Source organism: Giraffa tippelskirchi, chromosome 13 (assembly GCF_054371585.1).
Source record: "Giraffa tippelskirchi isolate mGirTip1 chromosome 13, T2T-mGirTip1v1.2.pri, whole genome shotgun sequence".
In the NCBI taxonomy this organism is placed as follows: Eukaryota; Metazoa; Chordata; class Mammalia; order Artiodactyla; family Giraffidae; genus Giraffa; species Giraffa tippelskirchi.
The window spans coordinates 79,991,345-80,015,978 of NC_137287.1; the positions used below are offsets into that span (position 1 = coordinate 79,991,345).

The 24,634-nt window shown below is 38.8% G+C and overlaps 2 protein-coding genes across 10 annotated transcripts in view; one reads left to right on the plus strand and one right to left on the minus strand.

Annotated features, from left to right (window-relative positions):
* LOC145530960 (uncharacterized) overlaps positions 1-24,634 on the plus strand; it is a 78,589-nt gene that overhangs the window by 41,263 nt on the left and 12,692 nt on the right. The window contains exon 4 of the mRNA XM_081552288.1: positions 13,101-13,248. The gene's annotated coding sequence lies outside the window, so the exon portion shown is untranslated. The remainder of the gene's footprint in view (positions 1-13,100; positions 13,249-24,634) is intronic.
* The window catches only part of MPP7 (MAGUK p55 scaffold protein 7), a 289,092-nt gene continuing 279,204 nt past the window's right edge, over positions 14,747-24,634 (minus strand). For 8 of the 9 annotated variants that reach the window (XR_014074097.1, XM_081560899.1, XM_081560898.1 and 5 more), the window contains 4 exons: positions 22,049-22,142; positions 20,351-20,459; positions 19,154-19,297; positions 14,747-17,632 (listed from right to left, as the gene is read on the minus strand). Coding sequence is in view for 8 of the 9 variants with exons in the window: in XM_081560899.1 (XP_081417025.1) it covers positions 17,453-17,632; positions 19,154-19,297; positions 20,351-20,459; positions 22,049-22,142 (527 nt within the window). In the remaining variant the exon portion in view is untranslated. Of the gene's footprint in view, positions 17,633-19,153; positions 19,298-20,346; positions 20,460-22,048; positions 22,143-24,634 lie in introns of all 9 variants that reach the window. The other variant, XM_081560896.1, reaches the window with a different exon arrangement.

Genomic DNA, 24,634 nt, shown 5'->3' on the forward strand with positions numbered 1-24,634 from the left:
AGATTCTAAAATCTGGATACCTATCCCAGACTTCCCCCTAAGCTTCCACCTCTGACAGCTAACTGTCCACTTGTCTCACATTCAACAGGTCCAAAATGGACCCAGTAATACTCCCCCAGCCCCATCGGATCTTCCTTCTATTACACATCTTCTAGTTCAGTTGGCAACACACCACCACCCAGTCACTCAGGTTAGAAACTTGGCTCCTGCCTCTTCTTGCCCTCTCACTTCTAATCCAGCACGCATCCTACAGATTTTGCCTACCAAAGACTTCCGGAATGTTGTTTCTTCTCTCCATCTTCACCACTTCTCCAACTTCACCGCTTCTCCACATCCAAACCATAGTTTGGATTATTGCCATTTTCCCCATGGATTAGGTCTTTCTTTTTCTGTCCAAATTAAGCATCTTACAAGCCTCCAGAAGGCCTAGTATGGAAACGCACCCAAGCAAAACTCCACTTCCTCCTAGCCTGTTCAGTTTCCTTCATTGCCTCCTCATTGCCAAAGGTGTTTCTCAGATTGTCAACCACATAGTATCCTCATCAGGCTCACTTGAGCTGCTTGTGACAGTGCTGATTCCTGAACCTTACAACAGTCCTGTCAAATCATACTCTCCAGTGGCTGCCTAGAAATTTTGAGTTTCCCCACATGTACCTCAGTGATACACACATTTAAATGTTGGAACCTTTGGCCCAATGATACACAGGACCCTCCTGATCCTAGCTCTCACTTCTCCCGTCTTACTTCTTTCTCACTGTTCACTGACTTTAGTCCATGTTTTCATGGTCCTAAATGCCCATATTTTACTACACTGTGTCTCATTCAATGATTTTGTTCATGCCTCTACTGAAATACCCAGATCTTGCCCCTCACTCCACACTCCCCTTGCTTGGTTATCTCGTATGTATTCACTGAGATTTTTAGCTCATGTCTCCTTTCTTGCACCAAGCCTTAATGTCTTATCCTCCCAATCTTCTTCTCTCCCTCATCTTTTGCCCTTCTATTCAGCAGGCCAGATCTTTTAAGCTTCCATGTGTATATATCCATTATTGCTCTTACAATGGTTCTCTAAATGCCCAATTTGTGTGCCCCTATGTGGGCACCTTAAAGACAGGGGCTGTGTGCCATTCAACTCACTAGTCCTCATCCCAAGCACAGGCTGGTAGACAGTAGGCACTCAAATGTTTCTTCCATAAATAAAGTGTGCATACTTGTTCTCCCTACCCTTGCTAGCTGTTTCTCTGCTACAGAAATGGGAAATTTGTTAACAGTATAAACAGACAGAGGGGCAGATGGTAAGAGAGCAACGAGGTGGTGGAAGGTGGGAGTAATAGTTACAGTGTTAAGAATGAACCAAAAGGGAAGATGCTCATGGAAAAAGGGGCCATTAAGGCCATTGTAATGGTGGAGAAAAGAGATCATGAGCTTCTGAACACAGAAGGTAGCAGAGAAGGTAGAGGTAATTTTCCTCTTTTCCTAGTTTATTGAGAGGTTTTGTTATGAAAGGGTGTTGAATTTTATCAGGTACTTTATTTGCATTTATGGAGATGTCCATGTGATTTTTATCCTTCATTCTGTAATATGGTATATCACATTCATTTTCATATGTTAAACTGTCCTTGTATTCCATTGATAAATCCCATGTGATTTTGGTGTATGAGCCTCTTCTGCTGCTGCCGAATTCATTTTGCTAATATTCTGTTGAGGCTTTTTGTATCTATATTCATTAGGGATATTGGTCTGTAATTTTCTTGTAGCATCCTTGTCTGACATTGATATTGGAGCAATTCTGTTCTTATAAAATGAGTTTGGAAGTGTTTCCTCCTCTTCAGTTTTCTGGGAAGAGTTTGAGAAGGATTGGCGTTAATTCTGCTCTAAATGTTTGGTGGAATTCACCAAGTGAAACCATATGGTCTTGGGCTTTTCTCTGTTGGAAGGCTTTTGATTATTGATTCAGTCTCCTTGCTAGTTATACATCCATTCACACTTTCTATTTCTTTGTGATTCTGTCTTGGTAGGTTGCATGTTTCTAGGAATATTTCCATTTCTTATAGGTTATGTAGTTTGTTGGTATATGTAAAGGCCATATAAGAAAAATCCATTGCTAATATAATCAATGGTTAAAAAGTGAAAGTTTTTCCATTAAGATCAGAAACAGGATAAGGATGCCCACTCTCACCACTTATATTAAACCTAGCACTGGAAGTCCTAGGTGGAATATTTAGGCAACAAATCAACAAAAGCAGAAATATAAAGGCATTAGCCTATTTCAGGCTGCTCTGACAAACTAGCACAGACTGGTGTGGTTCATAAACAGCAGAAATGTTTTCCTCATAGTTCTAGGGCTGGAAGTCCAAGATCAGGGTGACAACATGACCAGGTAAGGGCCCTCTCTGGGGTTGTAGACTTCTCATTGTTATTCCCACATGATGGAAGAGGCTAGGAAACTGTGGGATTTCTTTTTGAAGAGCCCTAATACCACTCATGATTTTCCGTCCATACTTAGGACCTAATCACCTCCCAAAGGGCCCACTTTGCGGGTTAGGATTTCAACATATGAATTTTGAGGAGACCCAGACATTCAGACCATAGCAAAAAGGCATCCAAATTGAAATAAGTAAAATTGGCCCTGTATGTGGTGATATGATCTTATATATAGAAAACCTAAAGACTCCACACAGAAAAACTGGGAGAACTAATAAATGAATTCAGTTAGGTTTCAGGATATAATATCAATCTACAAAAATCAGTTGAATTTCTGTACACTAATAGCAAACTGAAAAGGAAATTAGGAAAACAATTTCATTTACAGTAACATCAAAAAGAATTAAATAGTTAGGAATAAACTCAAGACATTGAAAGACTTGTACACTGTAAACTGCAAAGCACTGATGAAAGAATTAATGACACAAACAAATGGAAAGACATCTTGTGTTCATGGACTGAAAGACTTAATATTGTTAAAATGTTCATACTACACAAAGAAATCTATAGATGAAATGCAATTGCTATTAAAATCCCAATAGTATTTTTTTACATAAAAAATTATAAAATTCATATAGAACTGAAAAAGACCCAAATAGGCAAAATGATCTTAAAAAAGAAGAACAAAGCTAGAGACATCACAACTCCTGATTTCAAAATGTATTACAAAGTTTTAGTAATTAAAACAGCATAAATACTATATATATAGTATATATATGTATATATATACTATATATATACGTATATTTATATATTGAACAGAATAGAGGGCCCAGAAATAAATCCACATACATATCTTGTTAACTGATCTTTAACACATGTGCCAAAAATACACAAAAGTTTAGTCACTAAGTCATGTCCAACTCTTGCAACCCCATGGACTGTACCCTGGCAGAGTCCTCTGTCTATGGGATTCTTCCAGGCAAGAATACTGGTGTGGATTGCCATTTCCTTCTCCAAAAAATACACAATAGAGAAAGAATAATCCTATCAACAAATGGTGTTGGGAAAACTGGATATCCACATGCAAAATAATGATATTGAACCTTTATCTGACACCATACATAAAAATCAACTCAAAATGGATTAAAGATTTAAGTGTAAAACCTGAAACAATAAAACTCCTAAAACAAAACATAGGGGGAAAGCTTCATGACATTGGTCTTTACAATGATTTCTTAGATGACACCAAAAGCACAGATAAGTGGAACCACATCAAACTTCAAAGCAGAGCAAAGGAAATCCAACAGAGTGAAAAGGCCACCAGTGTAATGGGAGAAAATATTTGCAAACCATATATCTGATAAGGGATTAGGTTCCAAAATATGTAAGGAACTCTTACAACTCAAAAAAAAAAAATCTTGATTAAAAAATGGTCTCAGGACTTGCATAGACATTTCACCAAAGATTTACAAATGACCAACAGTATATGAAAAGATGTTCATTGTCACTAATTATCAGGGAAATGCGAATCAAAAGAGACAAGAATTGTGGAGAATCAACTCTTGTACTCTGTTGCTGGGAATGCAAATGGTGCAACCACTATGGAAAACAGTATAGAGGTTCCTCAAAAAATTAAATATAGAACTACCATATGACTCAGCAATCCACTTCTAGCTACTTATCCAAAAGAATTGAAATCAGGATCTCAAAGAGATATCTTAATTTCCATGTTCATAGCAGCACTATTCACAACAGCTAAGATGGGAAACAAATGTCCACTGATGGAAGAATGGAGTTTTTAAAATGTGATATATACATAAAAGGCTTCCCTGGTGGCTCAGATGGTAAAGAATCTGTCTGCAGTGAAGGAGAACTGGGTTCAGTCCCTCGGTCAGGAAGATCCCCTGGAGAAGGGAATGGCAACCCACTCCAGTATTCTTGCCTGGAGAAGTCCATGGACAGAAGAGCCAGTCAAGCTACAATCCACGGGGTCACATAAAACAGCATGTTATTCAGCCTTGAAAAGAAAGAAATCCTGCAATATAAGATAACAAGGGTGAACCTTAAGGAAGCTATGCTAAGTTAAATAAGCTACTCACAGAAGGACATATATTGCATGATTCCACTTCTTTGAGGTATCTAACATAATCAATCTCCTAGAAGCGAAGAATAGAACAGTGGTTGTCAGGGGTTGGGGAGAGGTGGAAATGGGGGATTACTAATCAACAAGTATATTTTAGTTTTACAAGATGAGTATTAATAATATTAGAGATCTGTTTATAACATTGTGCCTATAGATGACAATAGCGTATTGTAAACTTTAAAATTTGTTAAGTTCAGTTTAGTTGCTCAGTTGTGTCTGACTCTTTGCGACCCTATGGACTCCAGGCCTCCCAGTCCATCACCAACTCCTGGAGCTTGCTCAAACTCATGTCCATCGAGTTGGTGATGCCATCCAACCATCTCATCCTCTGTCATCCCTTTCTCCTCCTGCCTTCAATCATTCCAGCATCAGGGTCTTTTCCAACGGGTCAGTTCTTCGTGTCAGATGGCCAAAATATTGAAGCTTCAGCTTCAGCATCAGTTGGTAGGTTTTAAGTGTTCTTACCACAATAAAATAAGAGAAAAAGAGAGAGAATGTAGGATGGAGTTAAGAGATTTCTGATAGGATTCAGTGGCTGAATATCCTAGTTTTCTATTCCTCAGTAACACTACAAACTCAATAGTTTAAAACAACACTCATTTTGAGCTCACAGTTCTATAGGTCAGAAGTCCAGGCATGGCTGAGCTCTCAGCTCAGAGTCTCACAAGTCTCAAGTCAAGGGTTCAACAGGACTCACTGCTCATCTCACTTGGAGCTTAGGGTTCATTTCCAAGCTCAGAGGGTTGCAGGCAGCATTCAATTCTTAGTTTGAAGGCTGAGGTCCTAGCTTTCTTGCTGTCAGCCAGGGGCTGCTCTCAGGTCTTAGAGGCTAGTTGCATTCACTGCCTTGTGGTCCTCTCCATTGTCAAAACCATTGACAGGGAATCTCCTCAAAGCAAATCCTTCTCACACTTCATATCTTTCTTTGTTGTTCAGGAAAAGTCGAGTCACTTTTTAAGGGCATACTTGATTAGACCAGGGTAAATCCTGCCCACTCCCCCCCCCACCCCGCTTTTTTTTCAAAGGCAACTGATTTGAAACCTTAATTGCATCTGCCACATGCCTTTCTAGGAGCACCTAAACTAGGGTTTGGTTGAACAACTGAAAGTGTAGGTACACCAAAGGGTGGGGGTTCTGGGGGTCAGCTCCACATTTTGCCTAACACAGTGGAGAGGTGAGGGTAGACTGGGAGAGTTCTGGCTAGAGACACTGAAGGGAGCCTACCCTAAAATAAATGTTCAAGGTTCTAATGAACTCTCATAGCTTTTGCTTATCTGAGTTGTTTTGTTTTTTTTAATCTCTCCTATTCTAAATGATTATCTTGTTCAGTAGATAATCCTAGGTTGCAGGCTTTTCCCTTTCAGTATTTTATATCTGGCCACTCCCTCTTGGCCTGCAGTTTGTGCAGAAAAAGCTAATCATCTTATGGGGATTCCCTTGTATGTAACTCTTTTTCTCTTGGTGATTTCAGAATCTCTCTGTAACTTTTGCCATTTTAATGATGTCGTGGTGTGAATGAATTTGCATTCACCTTGTTTGGGACCCTCTGTGCTTCCTGTACCTGGGTATCTGTTTCCTTCTTCAGTGATGTTTCCAACCTAATTTCATCAAATACATTTTTGACCCCTTTCTCTCCTTCTGGGATCCCTATAATGTGAATGTTGGCATACCTGATAGTGTCCCAGAGGTCCCTTAAATTGTTCTCATTTTTTTAAAATTTGCTTTTCTTTTTGCTGTTCTGACTGGATAGTTTCCATTATTCTGTCTTCCAGGTCACTTACGCATTCTTCACTGTCACCTTTTTGTTGCTGTTCAGTGGCTCAGTCGTATCCGACTCTTTGCGACCCCATGGACTACAGCACACCAGGTTTCCATGTCCTTCACCATCTCCTGAAGCTTGCTCAAACTCATGTCCATTGAGTCGGTGATGCCATCCAACCATCTCGTCCTTTATCATCCCCTTCGCCTCCTGCTTTCAATCTTTCCCAGCATCAGGGTCTTTTGACCTAGTCTACTATCTATCAGGATCTCTATCACCTAGTCTACTATTAATTCCTCGTATTGTATTCTTCTTTTATGACTGGTCCTTTTTTACATTTTCTAGTTTTCACCTATTCTTTTCCTTAATTGAGTTAGCCTTCTTATTGCTGATGCTTTGAACTCTCTATCTGGTAAATTATGTATTTCTGCTTCATTAGGTTTTCCTTATTGTTTCAGTTGAAACAAATCCTTGTTTTCTCATTTTGCTTATCTTTCTCTGTCTGTATGAATTGAAGTGAGTTAGTTACCTCTTCCAGCCTTGAAAGGATGTGGCCATATGGGAGTGTCCCTGTACAGTCTGCGGGCGCCCTGTAGCTTTGGTGGGTGAGCTGGAAGGTGAGCACCAGTCACGCTTCCTTCCAGGTGTGCTAGCACCTATCACCTTGGTAAGAGGTGAGACTTGACATGGATGGGCCAGAGCCGTAATAGCCAGGCATTTGTGCCAGTGCTGCTCAGTGACCAACCTCACCCACTGCGGGGCTGCTCAGGTCCTAAGCTGCTGGAATGGAAGTCCTGAGGGTCTGGTCAGAGATGACTCTGTTCCATTCAAGTGTGTATCCTCCTGCCTCCTAGCATCAGCACCTTTGCCCCAGAGTAGTAGTGCTGGAGCAAGAAGGGGCTGGAGTGAGCACTTGGTGTATGGACAGTGCCAATCCTGGCCCCAAAGTCCTGGGCCTCTCTCTGAACACCAGTAATGGCTGTCCCTGCCCCGTTCAGATGCCAGTCCAGGCCCAAGCCAACTCCATCCGTCCCCTCCCTGAGCAGGCCCCCTCGGCCATGCCAGCTCTCATGCTAGTGTGGAGCCGTGCCACAGGGCAGATGGGGCCTGAGGGGTGCTTGGCTCAGGCTGGGCCGTGCTGCAGGGTGGTTGGGGGACACTGGCTAGAGTCCTGTGCAGTTGCAGTCTTCCTCCACTTTGTTTCAGGAGTCCGCGAGGCTGGGCCCTCTCTTCACAGGTGGACTCTGGGTTTTTTACAGCCCTCCTGTTAGTCCCACTGATTTTCAAGCCAGCTGAGGCGACTCGTCTTTCCAGCGTCAGACCTCAGGGCTGGGGTGCAGAATACGTGGCTCGAAGCCCTCGTTTCCCAGGGAGAATCTCCACCCACGTAACCCCCATCTTCTGTGTCCTCTCCCAGGAGCACAAAGTCTCGATCTGATCACTTCCCTTCCTACCTGATTCCATGTGGATTTTCTTACAGCCTTGGTTGTATAGGAGTGTTTCTGCCAGTCTCCAGTTAGTTTTCAGTGAGAATTGCTCCACACGTACATGTACTTTGGGGGTGTTCATGCGGGGAGCCGAGTCTGTCCTCCCACTCTGCCATCTTGATCTCCTTCTTTTTGGATTTACCTGCCATGTCTCAAGATTTTTCTAAATTTTCATCCTTATTCTCTTAAAATTGTGTTCTGGGAGAGTCTATGATCTTTTAGTATTTAGGTCTGCAATAATGTCTCTTCTCTTTGTTAATTCCATTACCTAGTTTTGGAAAACATTTTAAATTGTAAAGCTGTTTTCTTCTGCAGGAGCCTATTTGTAGCAGCAGTATACTCAAGGATACTACTTGATGCTCAAAATGTGTATGTGTGTGTGTGTGTGTGTGTCTGTGAGCGCTCAGTTGTGTCCAACTATTTGAGACTCCATGGACCATAGCCCTCCTCTATCCATGGGATTCTTTGGGCAAGAATACTGGAATGGGTTGCCATTTCCTCCTCCAGGGGATCTTCCTGACCCAGGAGAACCCACGTCTCCTGAGTCTCCTGTACTGCAGGCAGATTCTTTATCACTGAGCCACCAGGGAAGCCAAGTGCAAACAATAGATACCTTCTAATATTGTAGCCAAATTTCAATGTAACTTGAGGCTCAGTTACATATTAATCATATCAAAACATAATATTTTTAAAACAGCATGAGCTGTAAAGCTCAAAGTGTGCAACATAAATGGGATCTATGTGGCCATCTGTCTGAAGCAGCAGTAATCACTCCCTATCATACTCAGTGTTCCTTGTCTATAAGAGATTTTGTCCCAGGAACTTCCCTGGTGGTCCAGTGGTTAAGAATCTGTGCTTCCACTGCAGGGGGCACGGGTTCAATCCCTGGTCAGGGAACTAAGACCCCGCATGGCACATGGTGCAGTAAAATAAAATAATACAATGGAATCCCATTATAATAAAAGGAAGAAAGAAGAGGAAATCAATGGAGAATAAAATAGTTCACACTGTGAGATATAAATGCTCAAGCAGCAGTCCTCCAAAGACAGCAGTGATCCATGCATAGGGTAGGTTCACACACTGTGGCATGGGTGTGTCCAGACACGCCATGCAGGAGACTCTGACACCACGAGTGCTATTGCCATTAGTGACATGATGTTCCAAAATAGTGAAGAAAACTTGGTAAAGTTCTGAAAAAATGAAGTACAGTCTTCCTTTGATTTACATGGTAGCGCATTCCTGGAAAAGTCAGTGTATATTATAACCTAGCCAAAATACCACTCATGTTATTCTTTCCCGAGTTGCTTGAGCCAGTGTTTATTTTTATTTTTTTCCCCTTGAAAAGCTTTTAAGGCAACAAGTTTTCCTGAGCTCAGTTTTTCAGTCCTAGTCCATAGATTCTGAGAGTTATGTTGTTATTCTCTGAATAATCTACAGTTTTATTTTTAATTCCTCCACGATCAGGATGTTTTGTTTTGTTGTTGTTTAATTTTGAGTTTTTCTGAGAGGTCTGTTTTGGTGTCTTCTGGTTATTCACTTCAAGTTCTATTGGACTGTGGTCATTAGATGTGATTTGAAGTACGTAAATATTTTGGAATTTAATGAGGCTTTTCTTGTGGCTTGCTTTAGGATTGGGTTTTGTAAATTCTCAGTGTGGCTCTTGAACCGAAGGTGTAATCTGTTTGCAGGAAAAAGCATTCTCTCCATGGCTATGAGATCAGCTGAGGAGTTGTGATATATGGAAGTTTGCAGGGGGCTGCGCTGGGTCTTCACTGTGGCATGTGGGCTTAGTTGCCCTGTAGCATGTAGTACCTTAGTTCCCTGACAGGGATCAAACCCACATCCCCTGCATTGGAAGGTGGATTCTTAACCACTAGGCCACCAGGGAAGTCCCTATATGGATCTTCTATAACCACTTCTTTTCGAGGTCTAAGAGAGGTATTTTAAAGATGACCAAATAATGCGGTTTTATTGACTGCACTCCTCAAGGTTTTACTCTGTGTCTTTAACGCTCTTTTTTGGCTTATACCACTGATTACTAAAGAATGATTTTTTGCCCCAACTAATAAGCAATGACCTCAATTTTGCTATTATTATCATGCCTTCTGCTGTTTCCATCTGCCTTGCATTTGCACATTTTTGCCAATCCTCTTACTTTAAATCTTTCTCTTCTTAAAGAATATGGTTGATGTCCATTTTTGATGTAGTTGAAAAATGGTCTCTTACTACATGAGTTTATGCCATTTAAATCTGTAATAAGAGACCTGTTTGGCATTTTTTTGTCTTCTCATTTAATGGAGTCTCTGATTCCTCTTTGCATTTACTTTCAATTCCACAAATAATTGCCTTCAAATACCTAAAATAGTTTAACTAATATTTAAGCACGTTTGTTTTCGTCCTTCTTTCTTCCATCCTCAGCTGCTTTGGTAGCTTCTAGGTTCCTAAGAGCAATATATTTTCCTCAGTTATTACTTTATGCTATATAGCGTTCATTAGCACGTACAGTAATTGTATTGTTTTGTAGCCATTGTTATTTAAACATACTTCTATTTAGGTCTTTTATCTGTTAAAGTGGAGCTGATGATCACAAGCAGGTCACCTACTACTAACAAGCAGAGTGCCTGGCACAGGGCAGGGGCCTGACAAATGGAACTTTCAGGTATTACTAGTGCCCAGGTCAAATTTAAAAGTCACAGAGATATCACTTTGCCAAAATTGTAGACTCACAACCATGATCAATTTGTAAATCCCAAAACACAAGAACAAGTTTCCCCAAACTTAAATGTTATCTATATTGTGGAGGGAAAAAAGTGGAACCCAAGCAAAATAAAATGTAAATGGAGTCTCTTGCTTTACTTTATGCTACAAGTGACAGAATGTTTTAAGGTTCAGTGCTTCATTGCAGGACAAGTGACATCTTTGGTAAGTGATGCAGGCACTGGGAGTGGCCTGGGTGGTCATGGATACTGCTTTCCATTAGGAATGCTTCCAGCAGCAAGCAAACAGCAGCCTAATAGTAACGCTTTTAAGAGAACATCTTCAGTTTTGATATAATTAACATAAAATTGTGTAAGTTTAACATGTACAGTGTGATGGTTTGATATATGAATATATGGTGAAATGATTACCACAATAGTTATTTAACACTTCCATCACCTAATTACCTTGTGTGTGTGTTAATAACATTTAAGATCTACTCTTTTAGCTACTTTCAAGCATGTAATACAGTGTTATTAACAATAGTCACCATGCCCTCACATCCCCAGAACTTACTCATCTCATACCTGGAAGCTTGTGCCTTTTGACCAACATCCCCCCTTTTCCATCCAACCCCTGGTAACTACCATTCTACTTTCTGAGTTCAGCTCTTGTAGATGCCTCATACAAGTGATTGTTGTTCAGTCGCTCAGTTGGATCCAACTCTTTGCAACCCCATGATCTGCAGCACACCAGGCTTCCCTGTCCTTCACTATTTCTGTGAGTTTACTCAAACTCCCATCCATTGAGTCAGTGATGGCCTCCAACCATCTCATCCTCTGCCACCCTCTTCTCCCCTTAATCTTTTCCAGCATCGGGGTCTTTTCCAGTGAGTCAGCCCTTTGCATCAGGCGGCCAAAGTATTGGAGCTTCAGCTTCAGCATCAGTCCCTCCAATGAATATTCATGGTTGATTTCCTTTAGGATTGACTGGTTTGATCTCCTTTCTGTCCAAAGGACTCTCAAGAGTCTTCTCTAGCACCACATATAGTTATTTGTCTTTCTCTGACTTATTTTACTTAGAAGAATGCCTTCAAGATACATCCATGTTGTCACAAAAGGCAGAATTTAATTTTTTTTTTTTTTACCATTGAATAACATTCCTTTCTACGTGTATGTAAATGCGTATGTGTACATCCCCTAGATTCTTTATTCATCTGTTGATGGACATGTTCCCTTGTCTGAGCTGCTATGAATAATCTTACAGTGCATGTGGAAAGTGGTGGTACAGATCTCGTTTCAGAATAGTGATTTCATTTCCTTCAGATAAATGCCCAGGAGTGGGACTGCTGGCTCATATGGTAGCTCAATTTTCATTTTTTTGAGGAACTCCCCTACCGATTTCCATAGTGGCTACACCAATTTACGTTCCTACCAACAGAGCATAAAATAATATTGTCTTGATTTGCATTCTGCTAATAATGAGCAGTGTTGAGCATTTTTTCATGTGTCTGTTGGCCATCTGTATGTCTTCTTTGGAGAAATGTCTGTTTAGGTCTTCTGCCAGTTTTTTTGATTGGGTTATTTGTTTTTCTGATATTGAGCTTCATGTTTGTCTGATATTGAGCTTAATGAGCTGGTTATATATTTTGGAGATCAATCCTTTGTCAGTTTCATTTGCAATTATTTTCTCCCATCCTGAGGGTTGTCTTTTCATTTTAAGTTGCTGAATAACACAGGGTGCTCAACCCAGTCCTCTGTAAAAGCCTAGAGGGGTGGGATGCGATGGGGGGCGGGAGGGAGGTTTCAGAGTGAGAAGCCGTATGTATACTCATGTTGTTGCATGGCAGAAACCACACAACATTATAAAGAAATTATCCTCCAATTAAAAATACATTTTAAAAAAAGAACATTGTTTATTCAGTAATTAGAGGAAAGAGGTCCTAGGATTTTTTTCAACAGCTCAATGACGTTATGGATTTAGGATCTTTTCTTTTTTTCTACTCACTCATCTATAGATTGGCCTTTATCATCCATTGATTTAGGGTTAGGACTCTGGCTGTCATCTTGTTAAGCACCACAACGTAATAGAAGCATCTCAGACAGGAGGCATGGGGGCGGGAGCATAGAGGATTGTCACCTCATGCAGGTGTTTGTTTAAACCAGGGAAACAGCTCAACTCATAGCTCCTCTGACAGACATTACCTGGAATAGAGTGGCAGGACCAACTCAGATCAATCCTGGCGGAGAGGAGATTATCACAACTGATTAGACAAATCATGCTCCACCACTAAGGACTAGGACTCAGACAAAACAGAAAAACTATGTATTGTGCTAACTTTTTTGTATGCTTTTGATAATCATCATCGTTTGAAGTTCAGTTCAGTTGCTCAGTCATGTCCGACTCTTTGCGACCCTATGAACCGCAGCACGCCAGGCTGTTTGAAGATTAGTCCACAATAGAGGCATAGAGAAATCAAGAGCTATCTGACTAAAGCAACAGTGTTCTGAGAAAACTCTTTGTAAATTGCCTATGCATGAAAAGGATGAATAATCACTCCTAATTACTAAATCTCACCTATTTCCAGAATTGGCTCAAGTTATAGCAACACCAGCAAGCACAGTGCAGTGAAAACATCCTGGTGTTGGAGGAGTCTGACCACAATTGAACCCCGATCCTTACTCATCACCCCTGTTACCTTGGGCAAGGCACATAAGCCCGCACTTCGATATAAGGTATTGCAATTCCATATAAGGTACTACTTCCATATAACATAGTTATGAGGACTAAATGAAACTGTATGCAGATCCTACAGATGTCTGATGATTAATAAGACTATTTTATCTGGCAGTATGTAGCCCATCTAGGTATATGTGAATAAGAGCTGTTATAAAAGTAAAATATTCCTTGCCCTCCAGATAACTAAGTGCAGGTGAGCAAGCATCTGGAAAGGAGGTGTGGCAGCCTAGGAAAGGGCATGAATACAGTTAAGGGACACTTCTTTCAGTTGATATCAGTTATATTCCCTATCAGCGGCTAAACATAAAACTTGGTTCACTTTCCTGTTGAGGACCACCTAATTAATTTTGGGTGTATCATTTGAAAATAATGAAATTTAAAAAAAAAAAAACAAGAAAACTGATAATAGAAATTATTTAGGAAGCTCCCTGTGAATTTACTAATATGAGGAACTGTTTGTAGGGTAATTAAGAATATTTACGCAGCTACATTTAAGTTGTGATATGAGGCTGATCACTGTGTAAACGAGCTCATGATCAGTTAAGTACTCATAGCCCAGGCTTGTTCCAGCACATGGCATGGATCCTTTTGTTCATTTTATGCCCGTAATGGTCCTACGTCAGTTCAGTCGCTCAGTCATGTCTGACTCTTTGTGACGCCATGGACTGCAGCATCCCAGGGTCAACAGCATTCAACAGGCCTATGAGGTAAACACTATTATTACCTCTATGATTTTTTGATCAGAAAATGAGTGACCGGTGAGATTAAATGAGACCATGAAACTAATAATAGGCAAAGCCAAACTTAACAAATCACTCCAGATCCCATGGTCCTAACAGGTCATGTCTCAGTGGAAGCAGGGCTGGGCTAATGGGCTCAACCAGTGAAGCAAGGCCTCTTGTCTGTAAGAGGTGGCAGTTTGTCTTCATAGGCTCAGATGATGGTTAAAAAAAAAAAAAAAAAATCTGCCTGCAACGTAGGAGACACGGGCTCAACCCCGTGGGTCGAAGATCCCCTGGGTCAGGAAGATCCCCTGCAGGAGGAAATGGCAACCCACTCCAGTATTCTTGCCTGGAGAATCCCATGGACAGAGGAGCCTGGTGGGCTACAGTCCCTGGGGTCACAAAAGTTGGACATGACTGAGTGACTAACACTTTCACTTCCACCTCCAACTCAGGCAGAGGACATGCGTAATGCTCCATTCCTGACGGGAGGAGTGCTGGTGGGGTGTTTCCACCGTGGACGGGCTGGGATCAACCACCCCATTTTTTCCTCCACATCTTTGAATGACTGGACTGGGTAAGATTGAGGCTAGTGGATTTCATCTCTCCAACAACTTTGATGAAACCAACTAATGTCTGAAACAAATATGAAATTTTGTTTTAGACAGAGGCAGTTCAAATCACATGGTATTAGTAAAAAACCAACTTGTTCTACCATCAGAAACAGTGACATAGATACCAAGTGCAAGAGCAATCTTCAAGAAAGTATACATATAATTTGAAGATACTTTATTACGCTCAAAGGTTTTCCATTCCTTTTATTTATAAACTCTTATTAGTCAAAAAGAAAATAAATAATAAAAATCTGTATCTTCAGGAAACTTTTAACAATATAGTTTTGCTTTATATGCTTGTCAATTTTAAATTATTATAATTTAGATACATTCAGTCATTACATGATACCAGGAAGGTCAGCCTTAAAGATATCAATAATGTCTATACTGGTAAGTAAAATAATGTTAAAAAATGGCATTTCAATTTCACCTAAAAAAAAAAAAAGCAAGTTTATTTGTTATTGATGGGAATACAGACTTTTCTTAATCTTGGATATTAAATATTTGGACTTAAAAAAATAAATATTCCTGTTTTCTCAAATAGAGGCTGACATTGTCTTGGGAGCAGGCTGCCTAAAGAACCAGTCTCTCCTCCCTCAAGAGGGAGCCAGGGGTATACCAAGTATAGGATCAAGGGCTCTTTGCAACATTTATCCCCAAGCCCATGGAGCTACTAGCCTTAGTAAATTAAAGAGAATGGACTCTCTTTCTAAGCATCAAGGTGGCTATGTAGACATCACTAGCAGGACCACATATGTGTACTACTGATGAAAGATTTTTCAAATTGCTGAATTGCCCCTTTTCCATTATTTTAAAAAACATTTTTCAGCTCTAGTGTAAAAAGGGAGAGAGATTGGACAATTATATTTTTATAAACCTCCATCAACACCCCCACCACCAAAAGGGACTCCATTTTTATCACACAATCTCTACCTCCACAGTAAAGAATTGAGGCAAAAAACAAAAACAAACCATGTTCTATTTCTGAACAAAGAATTCGGACTACCTAAATTATAATTCATTTCCTAGAAAGTCAATTTATTGGAAATTTCAATCAGTGTTCAAAAAGAATATTACCCAAACCATCCAAGGAAGACTTGCACTTTCTTAGACCAGACACACAACCATGAAGTATGGCTTCAGTATTAGACTTGGCAACCCCAAACCTCTTTTTAAACTGAATTGGTTGCTGTTTACTTAATTAACTTAGAATTTGCTGTTTGGATTAGGCTATCAGGTAACATTGGTTATCTAACTATTTAGCTGCGAGTGTGTATCAGGTATGAAATCTCACACGTATGAAGGAAATCCGGTGAGTCATGCTATCAGATGTGCACAGAGCACACATGTGGATCTGAGTACAAACAAAGGTCAAAATATTTACATGGAATGTTGACCCTGATTTAAAAAACTATTTTAAATTAACGACATCTTTACATACAATTTGTTTTATGAATAGCCTCATTTGATAATTAAAAAAATATGCCTTTCAAATACTTCATAAATATATAAAATTTCACTACACTATTTTTCTTTAAACAGGACATCTAAACTCTCTTTAGAAATCAACAAAAATATTTTTTTTTCTGTTTAAAAGTCACAGGTACGATGATTCTCTGATTGGCAGGGTCTTACTGCATGCAAGGATACGACGCATATTCTCTTATACAACTATGCACATTTCTAGTATTCTGAGCTGTATAATTTACTTGCTGAAGATCAGTAGTATCAAAGAAAACTGAGAGATCCCATCTACATATTTACAATATAACAGTCTTTCTTACACTTCTTTAAAAACGGCAAGATTAGGATGGTATCTGGCCAATGTAAAGAAATATTTTGATGAGAAAGAAATAAGTTAACATTACATGAACAGTTTTCTAAAATACAATTTATAGTGAAATTTAAATATGGCGATCAACTGCACATATTTGGGGAAATGGTCACATTTTCTTTAACTGTATCAGTAACATGTAAAACCTACATTTAGAATAGGATTCATTCTTGTGATCTACTGGGAAAAAGCAAAGTCAGATAACTGGCTCCAGAATTTCTGGTGAGTCCAGAAAGAAATGTCTGAGAATTTATAAATAAAATTGTCCTTTGTAATCAGTGCTTTTGGGTATGTAATCACCATTCTAACAAGGAAAGGTTTTTAGTTTCATATGTAATAATTTTCAAAGCCTACCTTCCGTTATTAAACATTTATTGAGTCACTGGTATATGTACTCACAAGCCTTCTCAAACTATAACATGAAGCCCACTCACTAAGACAGATTGTCAGTAATTCCTTTAAAGAGAGATTCTTGAACGCACACACTGTGACTATACTGTGTCTATGTAAGAGAAAATGTTGCACTTTTAGGGTAGTAAGAGGACTCCACCTTACTGCCATTCCAGGTGCATCTATGATGATCCACCCAAAGTACACCTAAGCTGTCTTGCCTGGAGCTGCTCAAGGCTGTAAACTTAGCATCTTCAGTGGCTAACATGCAAACAGCAAAGGCAGTGACCACATCTGAGACCAGCAGAAGCACTGGACGCCCAAGTATATACTCTAGCTAAGACTTTCTATAAAAAGTTCAACCTCCTCTTGGAGGTAGAGCTTTGTATTCAAGACAGCCAGACGGTTCAAAGCTCTGCTCAGAATACAGTACTGTGCACATTTTAATTCTGGATCTTATACTCAAACACTGTGTTTGAAATAAGACTATAAAAAGATACAAAACCAACATTCAATTTTAACCAAGATTGCACATCTCTAACAGTGATATAGATTTAAAAAACCCTACCACCAAAATGGTAACTGATTTAATCATGCACTCTACAAAACAAAAAAAGATAATTATGAAAACTGCCCTTAGTTATGAATGTAACCAGCTCACTGGAACCCAATGAGTATCTGTCTCCAACTTGTCAAAAGTTGTTTTCAGCTCATTGAAGGCCACAGCAAGATCATCATTTACTATAGTTTTGTCAAAAAGATGACCATACTGACTCTCCATTATCTGGGCAGATTTAATCATTTCTTGAAAGTCGTCTTCCTACAAAAGTATTAAATAGAATTGGTTAACCAAGCAGTTTCATCACATCAGTCCAGTTATTACACAACTGGTTTATCTAACGCTGTTCTGTGTTCACTATTTCACCTCAGCCATGAAAGAAAATTACCCTCTTTAACTGTAAATTCTTCAGAAGCTGTAATTTCTAATATTCTCTATTTGCTTGCAACTAAAACTGCTCTGACAAGAGTCAAAACTCCCACCTTTCAGGATAATTAGTCATTTATCATTTCAGGGATGTTTCAGTATCAAAGTAGGAGTGTTTATCCTGATGCTTTGTCCACATTTATTCATTGCAAGGAGTGTATAAGAAAAACTACTTTTTCAGAGTTGGATACATTTATGAAAGGACACATATACCATGTCCTTCTATGTTTCAGTACAAGTGGGTGAGGGGCCCTTCATACATTTTTGAAACCAGGAAGAATTTTAGTTGGTTATACAGCAAGACCATATACATAAATGTGAGTTAAATCTTTGGACTATGTTATTGTTTATTATCTTCATTGAGAAACCTTTACATTGTAAAAGATGGTAATAAATAATACAGTAATTCTTTATACTGTGACATCCTGAAGTCATTTGAGTCGATATTTCAAGGTCACAGAAGGTTTTCAGAACAGAGATTTTAATTTTAGTGTTAATCCAGAGCCCTGAGTTATTAACATCATATAAGAGTACCTACTTAGTATGGTTGTATACTGTCAGTACTTTAGAAAAAAAGATATTTTAAAAATACTGGGAATCAAAAACATCATGTGTATTTGATACCCACAATTGATAGTTTACAGATTAATATGGACTAAGGTTAAAAATGAGTTACTTAAAAGAGGGAGGGGAAAAATGCTTCTGCCATTCTCTTGATCCTAAAGTATAATACATTGTCTCAAGGTTAAAAACAAAAAACAATCAGAGACCCTGCCAGTCATTCTAATCATTAACCCATCACAGCTGTGATTTCTTTTTTAAACCTTTTATTTTATATTGGAGTATAGCCCATCAACAATGTTGTGAAAGTTTCAAGTGCCATTTCTAACAACAGTCAAAGGAAATACAAATTGAACAATATGAGTCTATTTGTCCTATACCCCAAATGATGCTTTTTCTTTTATTATGCTATATATGATGTTGGTACGAAAGGCAAATTATTAAATCTTCATCTAGACTATTAATGAGTAATGGTAACTGACCGGTATTTTCCCCTTTAAAAATAAGGCTAGTTGAAAACTCAGTGGTTTTTTTACATGTGCCTTCAGAAATTTTATAAGTATGCATAAAAGCATACAAAATAGTTTTTGAGTCAATGTAATATGAAGATCCATTCACAACAGCAGAAAAAGCAATCAGGGCAATCACTTAAAATGTATGTACCCAAATGCAGTTCTGTCCTGCCTGTATGTTTGGATCACAGCCTCATCTCTCAGTCTCCTTAATGTGGTCACTACTGCATATATGACTTTAACTCCTGTTTATGTATTTTCAGTAAAGCATCCTCATACTCACCGTAAAGGGCTTCGCAGCACCTTGGTCGTCTCTGCTTGAGATAATCTTTGCATTTTTTCTTGTCTCCCTCAAACGCTCTATTGATGGAGGCTTTATAAATATCACAAATGGCTTAAATTCTAGTGTCCTTAAGTGCTTTACTGTCTGCAAGGAAGGAAATACATAGTTTCTTTCATTTCTTCATAATATCAGGAGGTAAGTTTTGTAGTAAAACTGAATTTTCTTTCTAAGGAGAAAATTCCTTAAAATTATTTCCTAATTAAGGTTAGCAGGCCTTTCACTATATTATTGTTCAATCATTTGTTGACAATTAAATGTTACTAGATACCTCTGGACAAATGGCGAATGTAACCTGTCTTTAAAATGCTTTGAAATATGCCATCATTAAATTTTGAGGAGAAGCAGCTAAAAATACCAGAAAGCTAGTTCTTAGATCTAATACCCAAAAGACGCTATGAGTTAAATTTCTTTACATGCAAGTCTTCCAGCCATGCCATCTAAGCCTCGTCCTGCTCTCAGAATGAGGTGTCCCTTCTCTTCCATCCTGTCTTCAGAGTCCCCTTCAGGGGCAAGTCTCTTGCTTTTAAGTTAGCATTGCTCCTGGGTAGTGAGGAGCATGCTATGGGTGGGCCTCTGCAGGGGCGGGGTAGGGGGGTAGTGGAGGTGGTCTGTGGTGAGACAGGAAAGTGAGCTGCTTTACCCACCATCTCTCAATCCACTTGTACCGAGTCCCCAGGGTGCCAGGTGAACTGTACCCAGCAGCTGTACAATTCCTGTGAGATGCCCACAGCTCTTGCCAGGGTTTTACATTTCTAGGCTAATTATAGATCCGAAATCCATGAAAGAGGACCGAGAACCAAAATGTCCATTGCCAACAATTATGAACACTTATAATGCATACAGGAGAATACATTATACATACAATGTAATATATGTTTATATGTAAAATACATAGAATAAGAGTCATTATACTTGGCAAACACTGAATCTAAGAGTTACAAACACACATCTCCAGGCTTTCTTCTAACAACATGGGTTTTTTTTTTTTCCAGCATAGCCATCTCAAATCACATTTAAATGCTTTTGTCACCTTAGGAAAGGCACCTAAATGCCAAAAGTGAGTAGATTTCAGATTTACCCCATAATGAAATGCTCAGATGAGCTAGAAGTGTGTTGACTAGGTTACTCTTCACTTACATGAGGCTGAACATCCAACAAACAAACTTTGTTTTTAGCCAGGACAGACCGAACTGAGTCTATACTTGTGCCATAATAGTTGTTTTTATATTCACCATATTCAATAAACCTGTAGAAATTAGAATCATTTGTGAATTACATGTATATATACACATATATATGGCAGACATAATTCATATATATAAAAGATGTTTCGCTGAACATGTAATTTTCAAACTGTTTTTAATAAAATAACTAGGTCTAAGTACTTCAGAATGTCAATTTCTAAAAAATCTTCCATTTTACTTTTTCAAATCAGTAACACTTGCTTGTATTACACTTAAGCAGAAAGAAGTACTTTAGTCCAGCAGTACTCTAATGTTTTCCATCACTTCTTTCTCAGAGCTAATGCAATGCAATAAAACAGTGAATAAACCAAACAATAGAAACTACTGAAATTTCACTACACACGAAAGAATAACTAAGCTCAGCTTTAGCATAAGAGGAGGGACTGGCTGGAGGCTAATGGAACCAGGGTGGCTGATCACGTGCTATAACAACTCAAAATCACTGTGCCAAACACGAAAAAAGCATTTTGATGTTTCAATAAAATCCCACAATCTTACATTAATACACACATTGCTCCTTGATAGCCTAAAATATTCATCCTTAAGCAAATGGAAAACCTGGGGGTAGGAGACTTAGGGCTTGCTAGAAGATATGGTATAAGCAAGATGATTCACATTATCTTTTATTTAACTTTTTGAAAAGCCAGTGAGAGACAGAGGTATGTGGCCAATGCTGGAACTGAGGCAGGAGGTAGATGGGCCCTACCGACACCCCCGCCCCCTATCAGCATAAAGAGATTGGGAGATTCATTCCCTATTGACTAACTCCAGGAAGAGAATAGCAGGGCAATTAAGGGAGGAGTCTGGGCCCTGCCCAGATGACATATTTCTCAAAGTCAGGGCTCCTTGGAGGCCAAAGGGAATGTTAAGGGATGTTCCCTACCCATATGCCTTTGTGGTAGGATCCAGCTTGGCTAAGAGATGCATGTGCACACATGGAAGGATCCTGAGATATACCAAATACGGACTGTGAACCAGGCAAATCAAAATGATTGGTCAAAGGAAACCCAGAAGAAAACCCCATAAAACTAATTCAGACTGCCATGAGAGTGCAGCGCAGCGACTCTCTCTCTCAGGCCACTTGTGTCTGTCCACACATCATACAGTACTCTTTTTTTCCTCTTAATAAATACTTCAGTTGCTTCACTACTTTCCATCTTTGTGGAAATTCTTTTCCGCAAAGCCGAAGGGCCAGGGCCCTTGTCACTGACCATTGGTCTAGTGGCTATAGATCATATCTAGGGATCTATTACACAGTTACTAGTTTTTAAAATAAAGTTCTATCCAAATTCTATGTTAAGATTCAGTTAGTGGGGTGGGAAGACATGACAGGAATACACTAGCAACATTCCCTTACTCTACAAAATAATCCCTATACATTCAACTTAACCAGATACACAACAGCTCTAGGTTATTGAAAAGTTAAAGGCAAAGATTAGTAACAACCACTAACTGAATTATATTTTATCAGTTTCAAATATTATTATAAAAGTAAAAATTCACTTCAAATGGAATTGCTTATAACTGCATATACGGCCACATGCTTAAAAACAGTAGTTTCATGAAAATTCTTAAAAAAACTTCCACATACTTGTTATTTTGTACATCTGTCTCAAACAAATGCTTGGAAATGAAAATATATTCAACACCATCACTCTCCTGGCTTCTTCTTGGTCTGGTGGTATCTGTGATTTAATTAAAAAGAGTTCAAAAAAGTATCTACATCAGCCACCCTAAGAGAAATACTAAAAAAGAAATTATGTATTTGATTAAAGGATTTTTCTTAAATAAGATTTAAAACTTAAAAAAGCACATTAGCTAATAAAATATAGGAATCTCATTAATTCAGTTTTTCCACTGATACTAAAGTTATATTGACTTGAAGGTGGATTAAAAATTGAATTGCATTGTATTTATGCCATTAATTATTCTGAAGGGGCATTAATATGTTAATTAAATAAAATGGTATTTAAACTCGGGGAAAAATGCCCTTTTTTGCAAATAATATGCTTATTATCATCTTTTATTGATTCTTTATTCATTGAAGCAAGTTTACTGCTCACTAGGTTGAAAGGTAAACTCTGCAAGTATTTTATTTTACACATGTTACATGGGGTATGCCATTAATGTTTGCTTTACTAATCAAAGACCTCTATTCATTTCTCCTTTGCACAATTATAAACATCTTCTTGAAATACAAGTGAACTTCTCAACTTTTTAATGATTTTGCCTAATCATTTGCTACTGAATTATAATGGAGCAGAAAATACAGTATTGACTTTAAAAACAAAAGTAAAACCCTCAGGAATTGCAGTGCTGAGGTGGCAAGTATAAAGCTGACTGCAGTCGATCCCTCCTGATTACAACTAAAAACTCTGAACCCAAAACATCTATTTTTGTTTTGAGCACTTTGAAAACAAATAAAGCAGGTAGACTGTGGAAGAGAGTCAGCCTCAGTAAGGGAGAGTTTAATTTTTATTTCCCTTTAGCTTTGCCCTATGGGGGACTTCCCTGGTGGCTCAGATGGTAAAGCATCTGCCTGCAATGAGGGAGACCCAGGTTCGATCCCTGGGTTGGGAAGATCCTCTGGAGAAGGAAATGGCTACCCACTCCACTACTCTTCCCTGGAAAATTGCATGGACGGAGGAGCCTGGTAGGCTACAGTCCATGGAGTTGCAAAGAGTCAGACACGACTGAGTGACTTCATTTTCTTTCACTTTGCCCTATGGGTGGGCTCGTTCACAGAGTAGTATGGAGGAATGTGTGTCTAAATTCCAACAGAAGCCCTGACTTTCTGGTGAAAAGAACCAGGAAGAAAACTCCCCTGTGTGTTGAAGAGTGTGCAAGGAATCCAGCAAGGGAGAAAGCTGGAGAAGGAAATACTCCAATTCTGTGAAGAAATCAACACTAATCTAAGAATAACCCCTAAGCTGTGCACATGAAGCCCAGACTCCAACCAGCGAAGTTTTAAGAAGTGAATTAAGATTAAAATGGCTACCCAGGGGGCTTGGTGATAATGAATCTGCCTGCCAAGCAGGAGACTCAGGTTCAATCCCTGGTCAGGAAGATCCCCTGGAGGAGGAAATAGCAACTCATTCCAGTATTCTTGCTTGGGAAATCCCAGAGACAGAGGAGCCTGGTGGGCTACAGTCCATGCAGTTGCAAAAGTCTGACACGACTTAACAACAAACAACAACAAAGATTAGAATACACAAGCTTCCGCCTAGCCCACAAGTAGTAGAAGCACAGAACACACCCAAACCAATGTACAGAAGGCATAGAGAGTGGAGCTGAGACCTGCACTATTCACACAAGTTTCAGACTGATCCCTTAACTGCACAAGACAGGGCAGACTCAAACCAACATAGTAAAGCTTAGAGAATTGAAGTGATATTTAAACCATAATTTATAGAAAATGAGATAAAACTTATGGTCTAAACATAAACTAGTTGGTTACTTCCTTAATATAAACATTACCATTTTTCAGAATATTATAACAGGACCTGGAGTCAAGACAACATGGCATTCATAATATCCAGAATGCAATTTTATATTATTCAACAACTGAAAAAATATGTTATTCAACATATATTATTCATATGATATTATATATCATTCATATGTTATTCAACATATATTATTCAACAACTGAAAAAATATGGGCATTTATTTCTCAAAGGGAAAGATAATAGAAGTTAGCCCTGAATGACCGAGAAGTTAGAACTATCAAAGACTTTAAAGCAACTATTGCAACTATGCTTCATAAGGTAAAGAAAAACACACCTGAAATGAATGAAAACATGAATTCTTACAAATAGAAACTATAAAGAAAAAAAAATGGAAATTTTAGAACTGAAATATATTTTACAAAAACCAACCACTAGATAGGCTCAATAGCAGAATGGAGATGACAGGGAAAATAGCCAGTGAACCTGAAGACAGATCAACAGAAATTATAAAATCTGGGCAACCAAGGGAAAGGAAATTGAAAAAAATATAAATGGAGCCCTAGAGACCTGTATGAAAATGTTGACAGAAATGTCTAACATGTGTAATGGAATGCCAGAAAGACTGAAAAAGACTGAGGCTTAAAAAAGTATTTGAAGAAATAACAGTCTCAAACTGCTAAAATCTGATTAAAGACATACATTTTACAAATTTCAGAACTCAACAAATC